Here is an 18686-nt window from a genome sequence, read left to right as displayed (position 1 = left end):
TAAACCAAAGATTTAGAATACTTCGGGGAATTTCTTATAAAAAGTTTGAATATCATGCATCATTAAAAATAATGAATTGAAAACAGGATTGCATACAAGTGATCATCTATAATGTTAGGCTAAGCCAAATCATTCCCGCAAAATCCTCTAAAAGCACCATGATGAGAGGAAAAATCAGACAAAAAGTAATAACATACACGCAGGAGTCCTCACTGGAGGAAAAATCAGACTAAAAGCAATAACATACAAGCAGGAGTCCTCACTGCAATATGCTTGCTTAAGAATTCGTACCATTCTTGATCTTGGAGAACTTCTCCATATCTGTTGTAAAGCTGATTTAACAGCAAAAATCATATTTTAATATTTCATACATATATTATCTGCAAAATGAAAAGAATATTATTATCAAATGGGGAAAGTGAGAACTGATATAAGTTGCTGAAGGTCTGTCGCCTTCCAATCACCATCATTAAACATCTGTTGGCAATAAAATTCGCATCAGCCACTTAGCCCATGTGAAGAATATAATAAAAAAGATTAAATAAAAGAATAATAGATGGTAACAGTAGAATATTGATGCTATGTTCATGATTGCAAAAGAAGGATCGCAGTATTCAGCAATTTTGTTGTGTTCTGCATGGAAAATATTTTGTGAGCGACACTGAACAGAACCTGTAAACCCAAACCCTTGCTTTTATGGATTTGCAGTTCGTGGTGACTATGCCACGAATTATGGAGTAGTATAATGAAAATTTTTGAGACGCTTATTGGTGGGGAATGTTGATTGGTCAATGTAAGTTGATTTGCAAGTCAAGATGAATGTATTTCGAGCTGATGTTGCCTTCTGACATTATTTCTTTTCGTCAACAAACAAAGCCCAGATCTTTATTTTGATCAGAATAACTAGCACACATCATTTCTGTACTCCTTAGAAGGTCGTAGTTAATTGTTTTTGTTAACATTTTTTAAATCTACGATGCAAAAAATTCCCCTTTTTTCCGTATTTTCTGTTGATGAATAGTGTAAAGCATGTCAGTAATGCTTCGTTATTTCAGGGATCACGAATGTTACCTATTTGTGTGTTGATGAATACTAAAAAGCATTAACTATGCAAAATTCTTTAATCTTTCTTCTTGATTCAGTGATGACGTAGTTTAGATAACATTGTATTTTGTGTAAAAATGATTAATCTCAGCATTGATTAGTCTTTCTTCTTGACTCACTAGAGGCATGTTCGAGAAAATTGATTCTTTGAAAAGCTTGTCAATATTCTTTTCCAAACCTAGTTTTGTTTTAGTGATCATACAGCATCAACCGATATTTTATGATATTGAAATATGCAGCACTGAATATGGAAAGTTAAATGGCTGATAAAAAGATTTTATTTTTGAAAAAGAGGATTGAAATATCCTTAGCAGTTAATTTTGTTTAAAATGTCATTTTGACAAGGCTTTTATTTTTATTTTGTTGAAGAACAAAATTAATAAGTTAAATTGTATAAATTTTATAATTATTTAATTTTTGCAACTATTAAATTATATTTTTAGTTTTTAACAATATATAATATTGTCGTATTTATGTCAGATATTTTTATAATAAAGATGTCCCATATTCTTTTATATTGTGTTTGTATTCTCGTACTTATATCGCTGCATAATATGTGATCATGTATATTTCATCCTTATTATGTTTAGTTGATTCAATGTCAGTATTGTTTATAATTCACTGCTGGAACATCAAATTTCTTACTCTTCCACTGAGCGATTATGGACAGTTTAGTTGGTATTATGGGTTGACGAATGTTATAACTTGTCAGTATTGCTTATTTACTATTGGATGCAAATTTCTTATTATTTAATTGCACATGCATGATCAATTTAGCAAGTTTTTTGGATTGACAAATACTTTTAACCTGTCAATATTGTTTATAATTCACTATAGGATGAAAATTTCTTACTCTTCATCCGCTGTTCATGTATGGTTAATCCAGTTTGTATTTTGCGTAAATGAATACAAAACCTGTAGTATTGTTTAGTATTTGTGTTTACGAAGCATAGACTAACACGATTGATTATTATTCTAACAACGGCACTTAAATGAAAATAACAATGAATTTCAAGCGCATTAAGGTGCTCTTGGATAGTTTTTATTTTATTTTCTTTATATTTTAAAGTGAAATAAAATATATTTAATATATTAAAAACATGTTATTTTAATTTTTCTTAAATATAAAATAAGTTGATTTATGCAATGGCGGCTGTTGAATTAAAAAGTGTTTAAATTATGAAATTTAGTGTGAAAAGTACTCAAGTTGTTTTTTTTAGGAAATTCTCTATGAAGTGGTCAATTGGAAGAAAATTCATTGCAGTGTTGCAGCGCCATGTCCAAGCATCGCAACACTGATTATCTAGCACCGCAGCGCCTAATTGGAGTGTCATAGTGCTTGTACTTGGAACGCCGCAACACCACAAGGGAGAATTTTTGTTCCAAAGAAAAAAAAATTCAACGTCCAGAGAATAAGGAGGATCTACATATGATATTTATTGATTTAGAGAAATAAAGTTCCAAGAGAAGTGCTATGGAGAGTTCTTGAAAAGAAAGGAGTTAATAATGCTTATATTCAAATTATTAAAGATATGTATGCAGGAGCTATTACTTGTGTTCAAACACAAGGTGGTTTGACCAAGTATTTTCCTAATTAGGTTGGATTACATCAAGGATCAGCCTTAAGTCCATATCTTTTTTGATGTAGAACGGGTAGGAGGTTTGAGTTCTATGGGTCCTGAAGAGCAAACTCGTGAGGTCTAAACAACAGCTTTTGGCACTTAAGAAATTCTGGACAGCAACCTCAACCTCTTATTTAGACCCTGGGTAATTGCTATAGGCTGCTGGAATCCTTTGAACAACAATTTCAGACTTCCAACGGTGCAGGACAGCAGGTTTTACTAAAACAGCAGTTTTGAGGCTTCCGTAGGGTGGGGATGCAAGGACAGTGGTTGGAATTCCCGGACAGCAATATTAGGAGGTAGAAGACTTCATGTTGGATGAAGTTTGGGAGGATTTAAGGGAGGAAATCTAGTGTAAGGGACTTGGGAAATTTCGGCCAGCAGGGGAAGAAGGGGATGGATTTAATTCCTAGTACAATAATGAGTTTGGAATGGTATAAAGAGGTGGATGCATAGGGAGGAATTTCAGCCAGGTGAGGTGGATGGGTTATGAATTCTTTCCAAGAGGGATTAGGGATTTTAGGAAATAAATCCCTAGGATTTATTAGAAAGGGGGGCCGGTGGTTTAATGATAGAGGAGGAGATTGGGGAGGTGATTTTGGGTGGTTAATTTAAGGCTTTAGAAATTAGGAAAGTGTTTTAATAAATCCTATTTGAATTTCAAATTCAAATGGATTTAATTAAAGAACCTTCCTGAAATAGATTTGATAAATTAGAAAAGATTTTGAATTTCAAATCAATTAAATTTGAGTTTCAAATCTATCCAAATTCACCTCAATCTAATTTGGGGAAAGAAAGGGGTGGGGACCATGTGGAGGCCGGCGGCATCCAAAGAGGGAAGGGATTTGAGAGAAAACCATTACTCTTCCTTGATTTGAAAAATCAAATTAGGAAGGAATGACTTTCAATCCAATTCAATTCAAAATTCAAATTGAACTTAATTTAGGAACTTTCCAAAATTAGATCTCTTAAATTAGGAAAGGAATTTCAAATTCAAAATGCTTTGAAATTTGAAATTAAACATTTCTAAAATAAGAGGAAATAATTATGGCAAGAATTCAAGATGTAATTTGGGTTTTGGAGGGAGGAGGAGGATGATGAGGGCGGCAGCTAGGGGTGAGAGAGGAGACGACGTGATGGTGGAAGTAGGAGAGGATGAAGATGACAACAAGAAACAACAAGGAAACAAAAGATAAAAGATAAAACAACGAGCCTTGGACTCTTCCGAAGACTGACGGGTGATATGTTGCCCTCCTCCAAGGGACTTCAAGCCAAGAGCTCGGACCCATCCTGCGGCTGGTGGAAACTCCGACTCCCTCCCATAGGGATTTCACTAACGTTGTTCCCAGCAAAACACAAATTTTATTATAATTCCATCATACCTTATACAAGAGAAGGGGCCTCTATATATAAGCCTCAAAAGAAATTAAAAGACACATTTGCCCATTGGGCTTAGATAAGACAAGAGGGTAAAAAGGAAAATTACAAAATTAAATCAAAATACACTTAATAAACTAAAATAAAACAAAGTGATCTCGGTCGTCGATCTTCAGCTCCTCGGATAGGCATGGACGGTTAGATGTCCGCATCATTCTACCAGGGTGGAAAAGACTCGACTCCGTCGAGTTCTCTTCCCGGGTGAGCAACCATGCTCTGATACCAAACTGATGTACAACGGGTAGGAGGATTGAGTCCTATGGGTCCTGAAGAACAAACTCGTGAGGTCTGAAGAACAGCTCTTGGCACTTGGGAAATTCTAAACAGCAAACTCAACCTCTTGTTTAGACCCTGGGTAGTTGTTATAGGCTGCTGGCATCCTTTGAACAACAATTTCAGACTTCCAACAGTGCAGGACAGCAGTTTTGAGACTTCCGTAGGGTGGGGATGCAAGGACAGTGGTCGGTATTCCCTGGTAGCAATATTAGGAGGTAGAAGACTTCACGATGGATGAAGTTTGTGAGGATTTAATGGAGGAAATCTAGTGTAAGGGACTTGGGAAATTTCGGCCAACAGGGGAAGAAGGGGATGGATTTAATTCCTAGTACAATAATGAGTTTGGAAAGGTTTAAAGAGGTGGATGCATAGGGAGGAATTTCGGCCAGGTGAGGTGGATGGGTTTTGAATTCTTTCCAAGAGGGATTAGGGATTTTAGGAAATAAAATCCTAGGATTTATTAGAAAGGGGGCCGGTGGTTTAATGATAGAGGAGGAGATTGGGGAGGTGATTTTGGGTGCTTAATTTAAGGCTTTAGGATTTATGAAAGTGTTTAAATAAATCCTATTTGAATTTGAAATTAAATTTGAAATTCAAATGGATTTAATTAAAGAACTTTCCTAAAATAGATTTGATAAATTAGAAAAGATTTTGAATTTCAAATCAATTAAATTTGAGTTTCAAATCTATCCAAATTCACCTCAATCTAATTTAGGAAACAAAGCTTGAATGGTGAAAGAAAGGGGTGGGGACCATGTGGAGGCCGGCGGCATCCAAAGAGGGAAGGGATTTGAGAGAAAACCATTACTCTTCCTTGATTTGAAAAATCAAATTAGGAAGGAATGACTTTCAATCCAATTCAATTCAAAATTCAAATTGAACGTAATTTAGGAACTTTCCAAAATTAGATCTCTTAAATTAGGAAAGGAATTTCAAATTCAAAATGCTTTGAAATTTGAAATTAAACCTTCCTAAAATAAGAGGAAATAATTATGGCAAAACAAGAAGGAACATAAATAAAAACAAAAGATAAAAGATAAAATTGCGAGCCTTGGACTCTTCCAAAGATTGACGGGTGATACGTTGCCCTCCTCTAAGGGACTTCTCAAGCCACGAGACCGAATCCATCCTGCGGCTGGTGGAAACTCTGACTCCCTCACATAGGGATTTTACTAATGTTTTTCCCAAAGAATACAAGTGCAAAACACAAATTTTTTTATTATAATTCCATCATACCTAATACAAAAGAAGGGGTCTCGATATATAGGGCCTCAAAAGAAATTAAAAAACACATTTGCCCCTTGGGCTTACATAAGACAAGAGGGTAAAAAGTAAAATTGCAAAACTAAATCAAAATATACTTAATAAACTAAAATAAAACAAAGTGATCTCGGTCGTCGATCTTCAGCTCCTCCTCGAATAGGCATGGACGGTTGGATGTTCGCATCATTTTTGCTTTAGTCATGGATGTTCTCACTAGACATTTGCAAGAGGATGTACCTTGGTGTATGTTTTTGTTGATGATATTCTTCTTGTTGATAAGACTTGAGAGGGAGTTGAAGGTAAACTTGAATTAAGGAGATCAACTTTAGAGTCTAAAGATTTTTGCTTGAGTAGATCTAAAACTTAATATATGGAGTGTAATTTTAGTAGCAATAGACTTGGTGAAGGGATTGAAACTTTGGGCGATCAAGTCATTAATAAGAGTACACGTTTTAAATATCTTAGATCTACTGTTCAGAGTGATGGTGAAATTATCAGCATAATTCAAGTTGGATGGTTGAAGTGGAGGAATGCATCGGGCTTATTTTGCGATAGAAAAGTCCTCAAACTTAAGGGAAAATTCTACAAGATGGTGGTGAGACTGTGGGCACCGAAAATTCGGCCCCAGCCTCCACCCGTTGAGCTTTTTTTTTTTCAGGGGAGTTTTAAGGGAATAAGTTCCGGGATAAATTTTGGAAGGCATATGGGTTTGTAGATAAGACACTACCCAGAGATTTCGCCTTCATTTTGCGAGGACTTTAAGATCTGAGTTCTGGTTTCCTATAGGCACAAGCCCCTAGAGTTAATTACCTCTCCCGATAACGAGAGAAACTTTCAATTAAGGCTAGTCGTCAATCAGATACGTTGTATCCATAGATACGTAGTATTAGGCGTATAATAGCAGCACAGGTTTGGAATTGGGAATTTGAATGTTTGACATTTAAAATTAGAAATTTCACCATCTTACACTTAAAGCGAATAATGGGGGAATGGATGATGGACCCGATCAAGATCCCATGGTTCCGTCGTCCCGGGCCATCGTGGTACCTGGTCTACTTAGTCAGATGAGGTAGTCGACCCAACCTTATAGAAGGATCCTTGTCAGCAATCATGGGTTGCTTCATCCAAGGGTACCTTGTAGACCTAGGGGGAAGCTTGTCTAAGGGGACAAATTTGAATCCACCTTAGCTAACATAGGGCTTTGTGCCTTATCGATCATATCCTAATATCCTATTGATTTATATATCGATGATTTGATGTCATTAAGGAACGTTTTGGCTCTGGCCATAACCGATATTTCGTGATATAATTTGGCAGCAAAACCACTCGGTTTAGAGGGCCCCGGATCATAATCGCTTATCCTGCGGTGCCATTTGACGACAAACCGCCTGTTAGAGAACACGTACAACATCCTTATTGATAGGAGATGATTTGAGAATGGATCCTAGTGATATTTTCGACTAGGCATTAGCTCTATGTGAGCTGAAGTAAATTTCAATTTGTCCACATCGATAAACTATTGCGGAGGGTGGATGAATTTTAATTTAAGTGTTGATGGATTTATTTTAATTTTAAATATATGAAATTTTGTATATTTTTTGAGTTTTGGATTTTGGACTTTGTGGAGTTTTGAATTTTTATGGATATTTACGTGGAATATTGGAGATATTTGAAATTAACCACTCCGGTTGAGGTTTTTTTGTTCAACAGGGCCATCATAAGGGTGTTTGGGGTCAGTTCCATTTATGTATTGAATCTTATCAACTTTGTCTAACTGTCAATAGATGATCAAGTTTCGTAGACTTTGTACCTTTATTAGTGAATTCTCATTGTTATAGGCCTTGAAGGCCTAATATGAATGTATTAAGACAAATATACCGATTATCGCAGTCGTATATTTGTTTGATGGTTCAAAACCTGTCGACTCCTATTGATCCGCATAGCATGATCGGATTTAAACTTGAATTCACTTATTGACCCGCGCAACATCCCTAGACGTCACGTGTGCACTTATAACACACTCATCAGGGCCCATGCGGGTACCTGAGGGGTATTTTATAATTATTTATTGAACATTGTCAACTCCTATTTACCTGCTTAGGAGGATGGGTTCAAATTACGTTCATTTATGTACCAGCGCAGCATCCCTAGACGTCACGTGTATACCCTTAACACGCTCGTCGGAGCCCATGCGCGTTTGGTGATCATATACCCCCCCCCCTCTTTGTGTACCTATGTGTATATAAATTATGGTGCATGTGTGGGGGTATTTTAGGATATTTGATGCTGCTTAGTTATGTGGGAAACCCTCATTTGAATACAGCATTCTATTTAGAAGATTGTACACGTCTTCTGTCTGCTTGTATATAGGTTGCAGATCCGATGGCGTGTTGTAGCAATTTTTTGGATTGAGTTGTTTGCTGCTTTGCACAGGTAGACTATCGTATTCATTACACATGATTGTGGACAAATCATGATGATCATTTCATGCTTCTTATTATCCCTTCTCTAGATAATTTATTGGGCATACTATCGATTATTCGTCATTCATAAGTGACCTTTCAATCTTTATCACTTGTAGCCGAGTGAACGTATTTATCTATATAATAGTACTTGGCAACGGGGTTGAGTTGCATTCAATATTAACTTCTTCATCCATATTTGTAGGAGAATTCATCATACTTATAACATACACAGTACCACGACTTGCAAGCACAATCACTATATCAATTACAAATTTTAGGTTGTTCGTAAGGGGTCCACCATCCATGCAATATCTCTACTACTGTTGTTTGTAGGTAAATTCAGCACATTTTATATGCATATTAACATAGACTGCTAAATGGATTGCATTCATCAATAATATCACCATGTATGTTGATTGATGATTTGTTACATTTGCTTGTGTATCTTATCGTAATTGTGACAGTCGTTATTTGTATCCACGAGATATCTAATGTCAACTGTAGGGGAGTCGTTGCTTTCACATCTTAGCCATCCTCAGCATTCATAAGTAACAAATCATGTTAATATGTTTCTTGTAGAGAAGTTAGATCCTTCTACCTCCCTCATGAATAATTTGTATCATTCATTAGAGACCCCATTTTGTAGCAAGTGGTGTCCAATGTTCTTTGTAGTAGCCTTATTCATACATGAATCCTCTGGTCATTGCTCCTGAGTGAGATATATGAATCCTTGCTTGTTCATTTGAATACAAAATACCTCCACTTGTATGGGACAAATATATTTGCTTTCATGTATTTCAGTATTTGTGAAAACTGTTATATATATTTGTGAGATAGATACCCATTAGCTGTCATTGATAGTAGGCGGACTATTTTCCTAACGACTTCTCCACTTTGCTTGTGAATATATTGCATTCATTGTGTATTGCTCCCCCAATCAATTGCAAGCGGATTGACATATTTGTTTGAAAATCCCTTGACATTAGCTACAAACCAACCCTCATTTGAATCTTTTTATCACTTGTAAACAAATTGATCGTGCAAGTTCTCTGGCCTTGGGGATGGTTTACAACATGTGTATAGGGCTTAATATTCAACATTTGTTTGATATCCACATTTCATCGAGCATGAAGACTTGTGAAAATACTCTATGTTATTGACTGTAAACATATCACTGCATTCTTTATTTAAACATTGCATGCAGGTTGATATTCACTCGAATGCATCCACATGTCTCACCTTGTTATGTTTATCGCATATCAAACCATTCTAGTGCCATTTTATTGCACGAGTCTTTATCATCATTTGTGAGTAAATGATGTTTGTAAGTTCTATATTCATTGCAAGTCTTTATTTTCATCACAAGTTCCATATATGTTCATTTAAATTCGAGTTTCATGTAATGATGTTCATGATCATTACTTATGTTCAAATTCATTTGAATTCTTTTGTTGTCTTGTAAAGTTCAAGTATGAGTCCAATTTGAGCTCAACATTTAGTTCATTTGAATTTGACCTCAAATACACTCCCATGCGGTTCGTTCAAGTCATGCTCAAGTTCATTTAAATTCATCCTTTTGAGTTCAAACTTTTCTTCCTCAAGTTTGATTTTAATTTTTTTTTTAATTTATTTAAGTTTGAATTTAGTCCCTTCAATGTTCAAAATAAAGTCCTCTACCATCCAAAATTTGCTCAAGTCCTTGTGCGTTTCAGTCCAAATTTATACAGTCTCCCGACGTCTCCCCTGTTTAAGGGAAAATCCGAGAGACTAGCCTTCCCCTCATCGCTACTTGAGCGCTTCAGGTAGGTTTCAAATGATACCGCGGCCGCAAATTATTCAATCCCCGCCCGCTACATGAGCGTTTAAGGGTCTACGGATACTTGTTTAAAAGAGCACAGTTTCTTTCCCCCCTCTGCACTACGTGAGCATTTCGAGGTACTTATTTTATTTTATTTCATTTTATTATTAAGAGAGAGGTTAATCACCTGGGTTAAGAGGAGTGAAATGAGATTTGGGCTTGTTGATTAAATGGGACCGGACGAGTGAGGCTTGTGTGAGGTAGAGATAGGGCACGGGTAAGAAGAGCTCTCCCCCTCTCTCTCTCTGGGCCGGCGGAACTGGATGGAGTCGAGATGGTTGAAGCCGGCGGGATTACGGCTACATGTAAGGGTCTAAGGGAAAGCGTTGGCTAGGGTGGAGATCGACAAGCTGTAGAGGTTTGAATAGGGTAGAGATCGGGAAGATGGCGTCGAGATGGAGGTATGGCTTCTGTCCGTGAGAGGAATTAGGAGGAAGACTTGGATGGCTTCAAGAAGATGTAAGCTCGGCAAACAGAAGAGCAGGAAGTTTGGATGGATTCGGTTGAGAGGGGGTCGAGTGGAGTTTCGGCAGAGACAAAGGAATCAGAGCTTTCGCGTGTGTGGAAGGATTCGGGGAGAGAAGAAGAGTCTCATGTGGAGAAGAAGCCTGAACGAGAGCCTCAACCTTCATTTTATCAATGCGAATGAGCTTAAGGTCGCAAGATTTACGCGAAGCTCAAACAGATATTGCTGAAAAAATGACACTTCCGTGCCGATTTTGCAGAATTTCAGCGAGATTTGCGGAAGATTTCGGCGGGATACGAGGTATTCGAGATTTCTGGAGGGATTTCGGGGACTCGACGGGTGCAAGGTATGTATGCGGGATTTATGGCTTCTTCCCTCTTTTGTGTGGTTTATACAGAGGTTAACAGAGACCTGCAATGCTTTATGGTGTCGAATGTTGGCCATTAAAAGAGAAGTATAATACTAAGTTAAGTGTTGCAGAGATGAGGATGCTTAGGTGGATGAGTGGTTTGACCCTTAGAGATATGATACGAAATGAGCATATACGTGAAAAGGTTGGAGTCGCCATAGATGGTTTGGTCACATTAAACGGAGGCCTTCTGATGACCCGGTTAGGAAAGTTGAGATATTAGATTTGACTTATATTAAGAAAGGTAGAGGTAGACCTAAAAAGACTTGATTAGAAAATATTAGAAATGATTTTTCTTTATTAGATTTAAATGATAATTTGACTTTTAACAGGACAGAATGGCGAAAAAGGATACATGTAGCCGACCCACATAGTGGGATAAAGGATTTATGTTGTTGTTGTTGTTATTGTTGGATCTTTGACCCCAGTATCACTTATTAGAGGCAAAGTTCTGGTAGTATTTTTCAATGTCCTCTATGACATCATATGTGCTAAAATTATTCTTTCCTAGGCTGGATTTAAAGCTTGTGTGCTAATGATATTGAGCAGATAAGTGACAAGTGCAGCAATAGTTTGAATTTGTTGGCCTGTCTTCATTGCTTGCGTTTGAAGAATAACTTCAATGGAGATAAACTTCTTTAAAGCCATTGCTAGGGAAGAATATTATGATTTCTCAATAATAAGCATGACAATTAAGTAACAATTAAAGAAGTTTGAAGAATTTTATGATTTCTCAGCCATCACATAACTCGAGCTCATTTGGTAAACAAGCTCGAACTCGAGCTCGACTCGTGAGTTTTTCTGCAGGTAGTCATATCCAAGAGGGGTAAAAATAAGTCATGATTATTTAACATTGTTTGCTTGTAGGTGCTGCCTAAAACCTCCCAAGGAGGCATGGTCAATAGATTTCTACAAATTAAAATATTTAAATAAAAAAAATCAATATAGGATGATATGCATTTTTTTATCGAAATTTGCATAGCTTACTTAAATAAGCCACACATTCAAATTAAAAATAAAATGAAATAATCATGTATTATCAGTGTGTCACATATAAAAATCTCTCACTTAAGGATTAGATAACAAAAATTTGCATTTAGAGAGTCAGCATATACATACTCACATGGTCAAGCATCTTGGCCTAAAAATTAAGTTGTAAGTCATATCTTCTAATTCAAAACAATCTTCACTACTCTTCATACGCATTCAGACCGGACAACATGATTTTAAAAGCGGTTAGGTAGGTTTAACTGGTATCCCTTTTTAGGCAGGATTGTAAATTCAGAAGTCAGACAAACTTATGTCTCATGTGAGGTGTAGGTTTGTAAGTACCTTGCACTCCGTTAAACTTAGATTCGAGACACTACCCTTCAGTAGTTCTCACCTTAATTCTAGGATTCGAGGCTGTTGTTGATTCCAGTTACTTCATAAGCCCTCACATTCCGGATATTTTACATAACATGTATAAGCCTCAATCTTCTAAATCAAATTGGTCAACTTAAATAAAATTTTGATTAAATGCAAAGTCCAACATATTATAGTTTAAGTACCTCTGAGTTTTCTAAGAATCAAACTCCTACATTTCATTTCTTTGGCTTTCATTCCAAAAATTTAATTTAGAGTTGATCTCATCTCCTTTGAAATTGCTAATGACCAAATTTTTGAACAAGCATTTCACAAATTTCAAAAAAAAAGCCAATATTTTGATGACTCTAAAAAAATCACTAGTTTAATCAAAAGTATTCTCAAGTAACAAATACTTAAGATGTAATTAACCATAGGGGCATGTTATTATGAGATATCTGTATCCCAAAATAAAATATATCATATCCAACCAAATATTAAATAGAGAAAAATCTTTATTAAAGCTAAAATTGTGAGTTTTATTATTGAGTTCATAGCAAAATGATTTTTTTTCCTTCAAGATAATATATTATTTTCTATGACGTGCTCAATCACAAAATAACACAATCCGTCGATAGCAAATACTAAGTGTTGAATCTCTAATGGATAGGAGATTTTAAATTTTACTATCCAAACGAGACAAGAATTAGAAAAAAAAAACTATCATCACTCCCCTAGTTTCAACAAGCTTCAAGGCGATCCAAATAAGCCATTTTGTAGTTTACATATTCTTAGGGATTTAGTTTAACAAGCTATCAAGTTATTTGTATATTGTATAGTGTACTTCTTATTTTCCTCTGACAATTCTAGTTAATTTTCCTGATTTACTCATCATTTTATTGTTTTAATATTTCTTCAAAAAATATATATATTCTCATTATTACCGCAATCAATTTAACTATTTATGATGCCCTTAATAATGTACAAAAATGAATGAAATTGCTCCTTTAGTTAGCAGGTTTCCCAGGAAGCTATCAATTATAAATATCTCAACTTTCATAAAACAAAGCATTGTATCAATAGGACCATTCCATGTGCGCAAGGATGGGGAAATATGAAGCATGCTCATAGAACTTAACATGGATCGCCAATTGCATGTAAAACTTACTTGAACGGAGTCTTGTAATTGGAATTTCTCGCAATTCACGCCTAATGCACAGCCACTCACCAAGCAGTGCCATCAATACTAAACCCGTGAGGTTCACAATCCACCATGTCAAAGATGATGGCCATCCTCCATACATGATACACACAAAAAGATGGATAATGTAGAGAGTGGCTGAGAAGTCTAAACACTTCTTTGCTCTCTCAATCAGGAAAAGAATGTACCCTGCCCTGCTCAAGAAATAGTGGAATGTTAGACTAATGGATAATTTATTGAATCTAGAATCGATTAATTTTTTGCAATGATAATGATTTTGAACAAGTTTATAATCTCATGTAACCAAAACGAAAAGGTCTCAAGAAATGCTGAGGATAAAGACTAGAACATGGACGACTAAAATGTAAATCCCAACATCAGAGAAGAGTTTTATGCATGGGATGGACCACGATCCAGTTATAGGAAGAACTATCAAGTAAAATATAACTATTATTTTCACTCTAATCACTTACCGAATGACTGAAAAATTCAGCTGCGCGGATAAGAATAAGCAAGTTAAGCATATTCGGCTAGTGCTGGAGAAAACGTACATCAGTGTAAAACGAAAACTAATATTGAAAACAATGACCCTCATCATTACAGCTCATAATTCAAAAACACAATCATGGCATATAACTTGTCCTGAAAATGCAGGGAAAAAAAAAACACAGCTTGCCTTAATTTTCACATCTTAAAGGGTAATACGCCAAATCAAGTGAGTTCCTTCCCCTCCTATAAGAAGCAAACAGGTCGACCATTTAAGAGTGGAAAACAGAAACCGTAGAAGTAAACTTTTACATCTTAAAAAAGTACACACTAAACCAAGTGGAATAGAAAAGATGAAAATATTAAAGTAAACCACATATAAATGTTGACCTCCAACTATATTTCACAGCCGATTCCAACACGTGCAATGAAAATAATGGTCTGCTGATGCAACATCATATGAAAAATGTTCAAATACCCAACTGTTGCACAAACCACCTGCATCACCCGTTAGCAAAATGGATTGCTCCAACATCTATAAGATGTTGAATTTACCCAAGAAGAATCACTCACGTGCAACTCAAACTACGTCTACTGAAGCAAATTTGTGTGATATTGTTGACCCCTACAACTCACACTACGTGCAAAAGGGACGAAAATGGCGAATTAAACAATGCGCGGGTTGGCGCGACGCATTACTTAAAGGGTCAAATGACCTCTGAATGTCAAACGGACAGTGGTGGCATTGCAATCAGAACGTTGAATTATGCTAAGTTCGAGGCCCCTCAAGTCATATCGGATGAGATCGGTCAAAAGAGTTGACTAACACCCGAAATTAAAGAACGAGGCTGATCAAACGACGTCGGGTTGACAAACGACGTCGGGTTGACAAACAGACTTCGTCGTTGCGTCCAGAACATCACCAACATTCAAAATATATGTTTTATTTAATTAATTTGGATCTTACAAGGTAGTGGCACGAATCCCGAGGAAATTCAGATACAATAACAAGTATTTCGAGGAATATTAGCCTCGACACTATCCAAACAACGTCGAATCAACGACTCGTCGTTGCGTCTGGAACCTTGTCAACCTCTAAAAACTATATTTTTTGTTCAATTTGGAGTATCAGAATGGTTGCACAGATCCCGATGTGTCAACACGAATTTAAAAAAAAATCGGCCTCAATGCTATCCAAATAATGTCCGTTCACAAAACGGATTTCTCCATTGCGACCGAAATATCGTGAATACTCAAGAGCCACATTTTCTATGTTTAACTTGGATCATCTAAATTTGATGGCACAAATTTTAAGACAAAACACGCATATCAAGGAGAATAGGCATCGGCACTGCTCAAACAAAGTCCGATCACAAAACGGACTTCTTTATTGTGTTTAGAACATCCCAAATATCTTAGAATACCTAAGAATGACATTCAATTTGACAAATTGAAGACATGCGAGGGTTTCAATACGCATCTCAGGGCAAATCATGCATTTCGAGAAAAAAGGGTGCTCGACGTTACCCAAATGACGTCCAATTGACAAACGGACTTCGTCATTGTGTCTGAAACACCATTAATACCCTAAATGCACTACCAATTTGTTTGAATGAGATAGTGCATGCAAATCAAGGCAGTTCTAAAGCGACAACATGTATTTCGAGAGAATTAGGCCTCGACGTCACCCAAATGATGTCTGATAGCAAAACGGACTACGTCATTGCGACATGAACATGGACAATACAGTAAATACAATGACAATTTGTCCAATTTCGATACTCGGTAAAATCGACACACAAAACGGAGCAATCGACACACAAATCAAAAAAATACACGCAAAATGAGCTTAAGCTTGAGCTCGGATTTAAATTTGAGCAAATAAAAGGACTATAACTCAAATTGAACATTAATCAAAGTTGCAAACATTGAATCCTAACTTAAATGAACTTGAATCGAAGAAAATCATAATGAACAGCATAGAAGACTTGTGAACTGGAACCTAAACCGAATAAGACTCAAATGAATTTGAGCTCGAACATAGTGATAGTGAACTGGATGCTCATATTGGACCATAGGGGACTTGAACTTGCATTTGATTTAAAAATCAAATGAGATGAACAAAGATTTGAACATTTGAACTGAACATGAGGACTTGATTTGGACAGCATCGAGCTCAAATTTGACATTGGGTTTTGGACTCAAATCCGCATTGAACTCAAATGACATTAAATTTAACCATAACCTGAACACAATAATTAAAGAAGAATTTGATTTGAAAGATGGCATCAAGATTCTAATGGAATGTTAAAGAATTATCATTTCAATTTGAATGTGATTGCTAATTAAGAAATTTGGGTCATTCAAATCTTATCCAATCAAGCAAGTGGAAGACAAGCTTTCAATGCATTCAAGGGACGAATGATGAAGACAAAATGGCTTAGACTATTCAGCCAAGTCAATTTGAGAATGAAATATGTATCAATCATTCAATCAACTACAACTAGAAGGATTCTACATGTAGCTTGACGTCAAGCAAGCATCAACGATGCAATAGACAAAAAAAAGAATAAATATGGAGTGCAATAGTGTCTCTATCAACTGCAATTCAACATACAAAAGAATGCATGAATCTCCTACAAGCAAAAGAGTTTGATAGACAACATGTGGTGAATTCAAACATACACACAACCAACAATGACAAACATATTGCAAGGATGGCCGGTCTTCTATGAGCATAAATATACATATGAGACGCCATCTAAAGGCAAGAGTGCTATGGCAACGATGTATACAACTCACATACAAACTGTTGTAATAGGTGTTGCATAAATGCCAGGATGCTCATGTTGACGTACTTTTTCGCATCAAGCCCGATTGGGCTCGATCATGCTCGATCGATTCGATCGAAGGTCGTCAAGACGAATTTGACTCAAATCTAACCCCGATTTAATTAAATTAAAATCAAATCAATTTAAATCAAACCCCGTCGAGTGTCGGCGAGTTCAATTCGACGCAATTCGGCACTTTTCGGCCTCGATCCGAGCCCAATTTCGTAAAATTGACTCGATCTGACCCATTTCGGTCCGAATCGACTCTAATCGATTCAAATTGGGTCCAATGCGAACCCAATTTTAGCCCAATTCATCAAATCTTAGCTCAATTCAAACCTCAAATCAAGATTTGAATCAAACGGCTTAGATTTCCTCTAAAATCCCGCTCTCTTTTCCGTCAAATCGCCTGGTTTCAGCGGCTACAGCAGGAGATCCACTCGAGTGCGATCTTTTCGCGTGTAGAAGGAGCGGGAGAGATAGAGGAGACGGGCATTCGACTCCTTCGTGGCTTTTTTCGTTGGTCCCCGTCCCAACAGAGAGAGCGAGAGATAGAGAGCGGTAGAAAGCGAGAGATCCAGAGAGCCAAAAGCGCAGTCCAGGCGGAACTCCTTTTCGCGTCCAAGGCTCTTTCGCGCGACTGTTTCCCCCCTGTCCCGCGACTACCTCACGAGCAGGCATCCCTCCTGCGTGCGGGAGTCCCGTCCAGCCCCTCTCTCGTGTGCGACAGCTCCGTCCGAGCTCATCCAGGGCTTCGGTCGGACCTACCAGGAGGTTCGGCTCTTTCCTTCGCCGGACCTGCGCGACCCGACCACCTCGGGTCTGTTTCGACTGACACAAGGAAGGCTTCTACTCTCTTCCTTCTTCGTCTCCGGCGACCTCGAGGCGAGTCGGAAGCTGTTGGAGACTTCCAAACAGCAAAGGAGGGTTTCTAAATCTTCCAAACAACGATTTGGAGCCTTCCTTCGAAGCGTCCCGGACAGCAGCGGCGACGACCGGAACACCTAGGACAGCGACTTTGGAGCTTGGACAAAGCTTGGAACTTGGATAGGAGCGCTTGGACAACCCGGGGAAGGTATACCACTAAAACTTAGGCGAAACCTTAAGGCTCCCAAGGCCATTGATATGTGGTTGACGATCCAAAGCCTTAGGTCCTTAGAAACTTTAATTTTTGGTCCCCCAATACCTTTGTGTTGGCTGTCCACTTCGTAAAGGCTATGGAAATTGGTCGATTTCCATTAGTTGACTCTTATGTAAGGGTCCGAAGAGGATTTTGATGCGTATGAAGATGTTGGATTGGTATCCAACACCTTTTAAATTGTATGTCTTTGCATTCATGCAACCCTTTCATTACCTATGCTTGAACTATAGGTTAGACCATTCTATTTGACCTAGAAATCAAATGTTAGGGTGTACACTTTTCTTTCTAGTGTCGCATGCTAGGTTAGGCTCTTTAGGTTGACACGCTATGACAAAATTGACATATGTTTAGGGTATGTTATATATACTAAAGTTCAACGTTTAATAAATTTGGTGGAAACTTGTAGCGGATTTGTTCGATACAAATTGTTGTGAGGTTTACTACAAGTCTCCAAAGACTTGTGTTTTAAACCCCATGACATTCATGACCAACTAAATCCGTGACATGTCATTTCATCAAGTTTACTTTGCTTGGAATGACGATTGCCACTTGTTTGGAACAACCCTAACCCTTTGAGAATTGGAAGGAGATTAAATGGGTTCATTTAATTCTAAACGATTTTGAGGCTACATGGGCCTTCACAAGCCCACGAATGCCCATGCCTAGAATTATCTAATCCCATTTTTTTTGAAACTTCCAAATTGAGGGTTTATGATGAATCCAAACTCTCCATCTCATTTGTTGGAATCCTAAAGCTAGCAAATGAATGGTCCTATCCCTCCC

At 37.2% G+C, this 18686-nt stretch overlaps 1 protein-coding gene across 2 annotated transcripts in view; it reads right to left on the bottom strand.

The window, feature by feature from the left end:
• LOC110102933 (protein SYS1 homolog) overlaps positions 1-18686 on the bottom strand; it is a 50713-nt gene continuing 32027 nt past the window's right edge. The window contains exons 2-4 of one of the 2 annotated variants that reach the window (XM_020831455.2): positions 13413-13639; positions 427-477; positions 1-332 (exon numbers count right to left, since the gene is read on the bottom strand). In XM_020831455.2, coding sequence (XP_020687114.1) covers positions 470-477; positions 13413-13639 — 235 coding nt within the window. In that variant the 3' untranslated portion in view covers positions 1-332; positions 427-469. Of the gene's footprint in view, positions 478-13412; positions 13640-18686 lie in introns of both variants that reach the window. The other variant, XM_020831454.2, reaches the window with a different exon arrangement.

The sequence above is a fragment of the Dendrobium catenatum genome, unplaced genomic scaffold (genome assembly GCF_001605985.2).
Source record: "Dendrobium catenatum unplaced genomic scaffold, ASM160598v2 fragScaff_scaffold_315, whole genome shotgun sequence".
Taxonomy (NCBI): domain Eukaryota; kingdom Viridiplantae; phylum Streptophyta; class Magnoliopsida; order Asparagales; family Orchidaceae; genus Dendrobium; species Dendrobium catenatum.
This window is presented reverse-complemented; position numbering and strand designations above follow the sequence as displayed.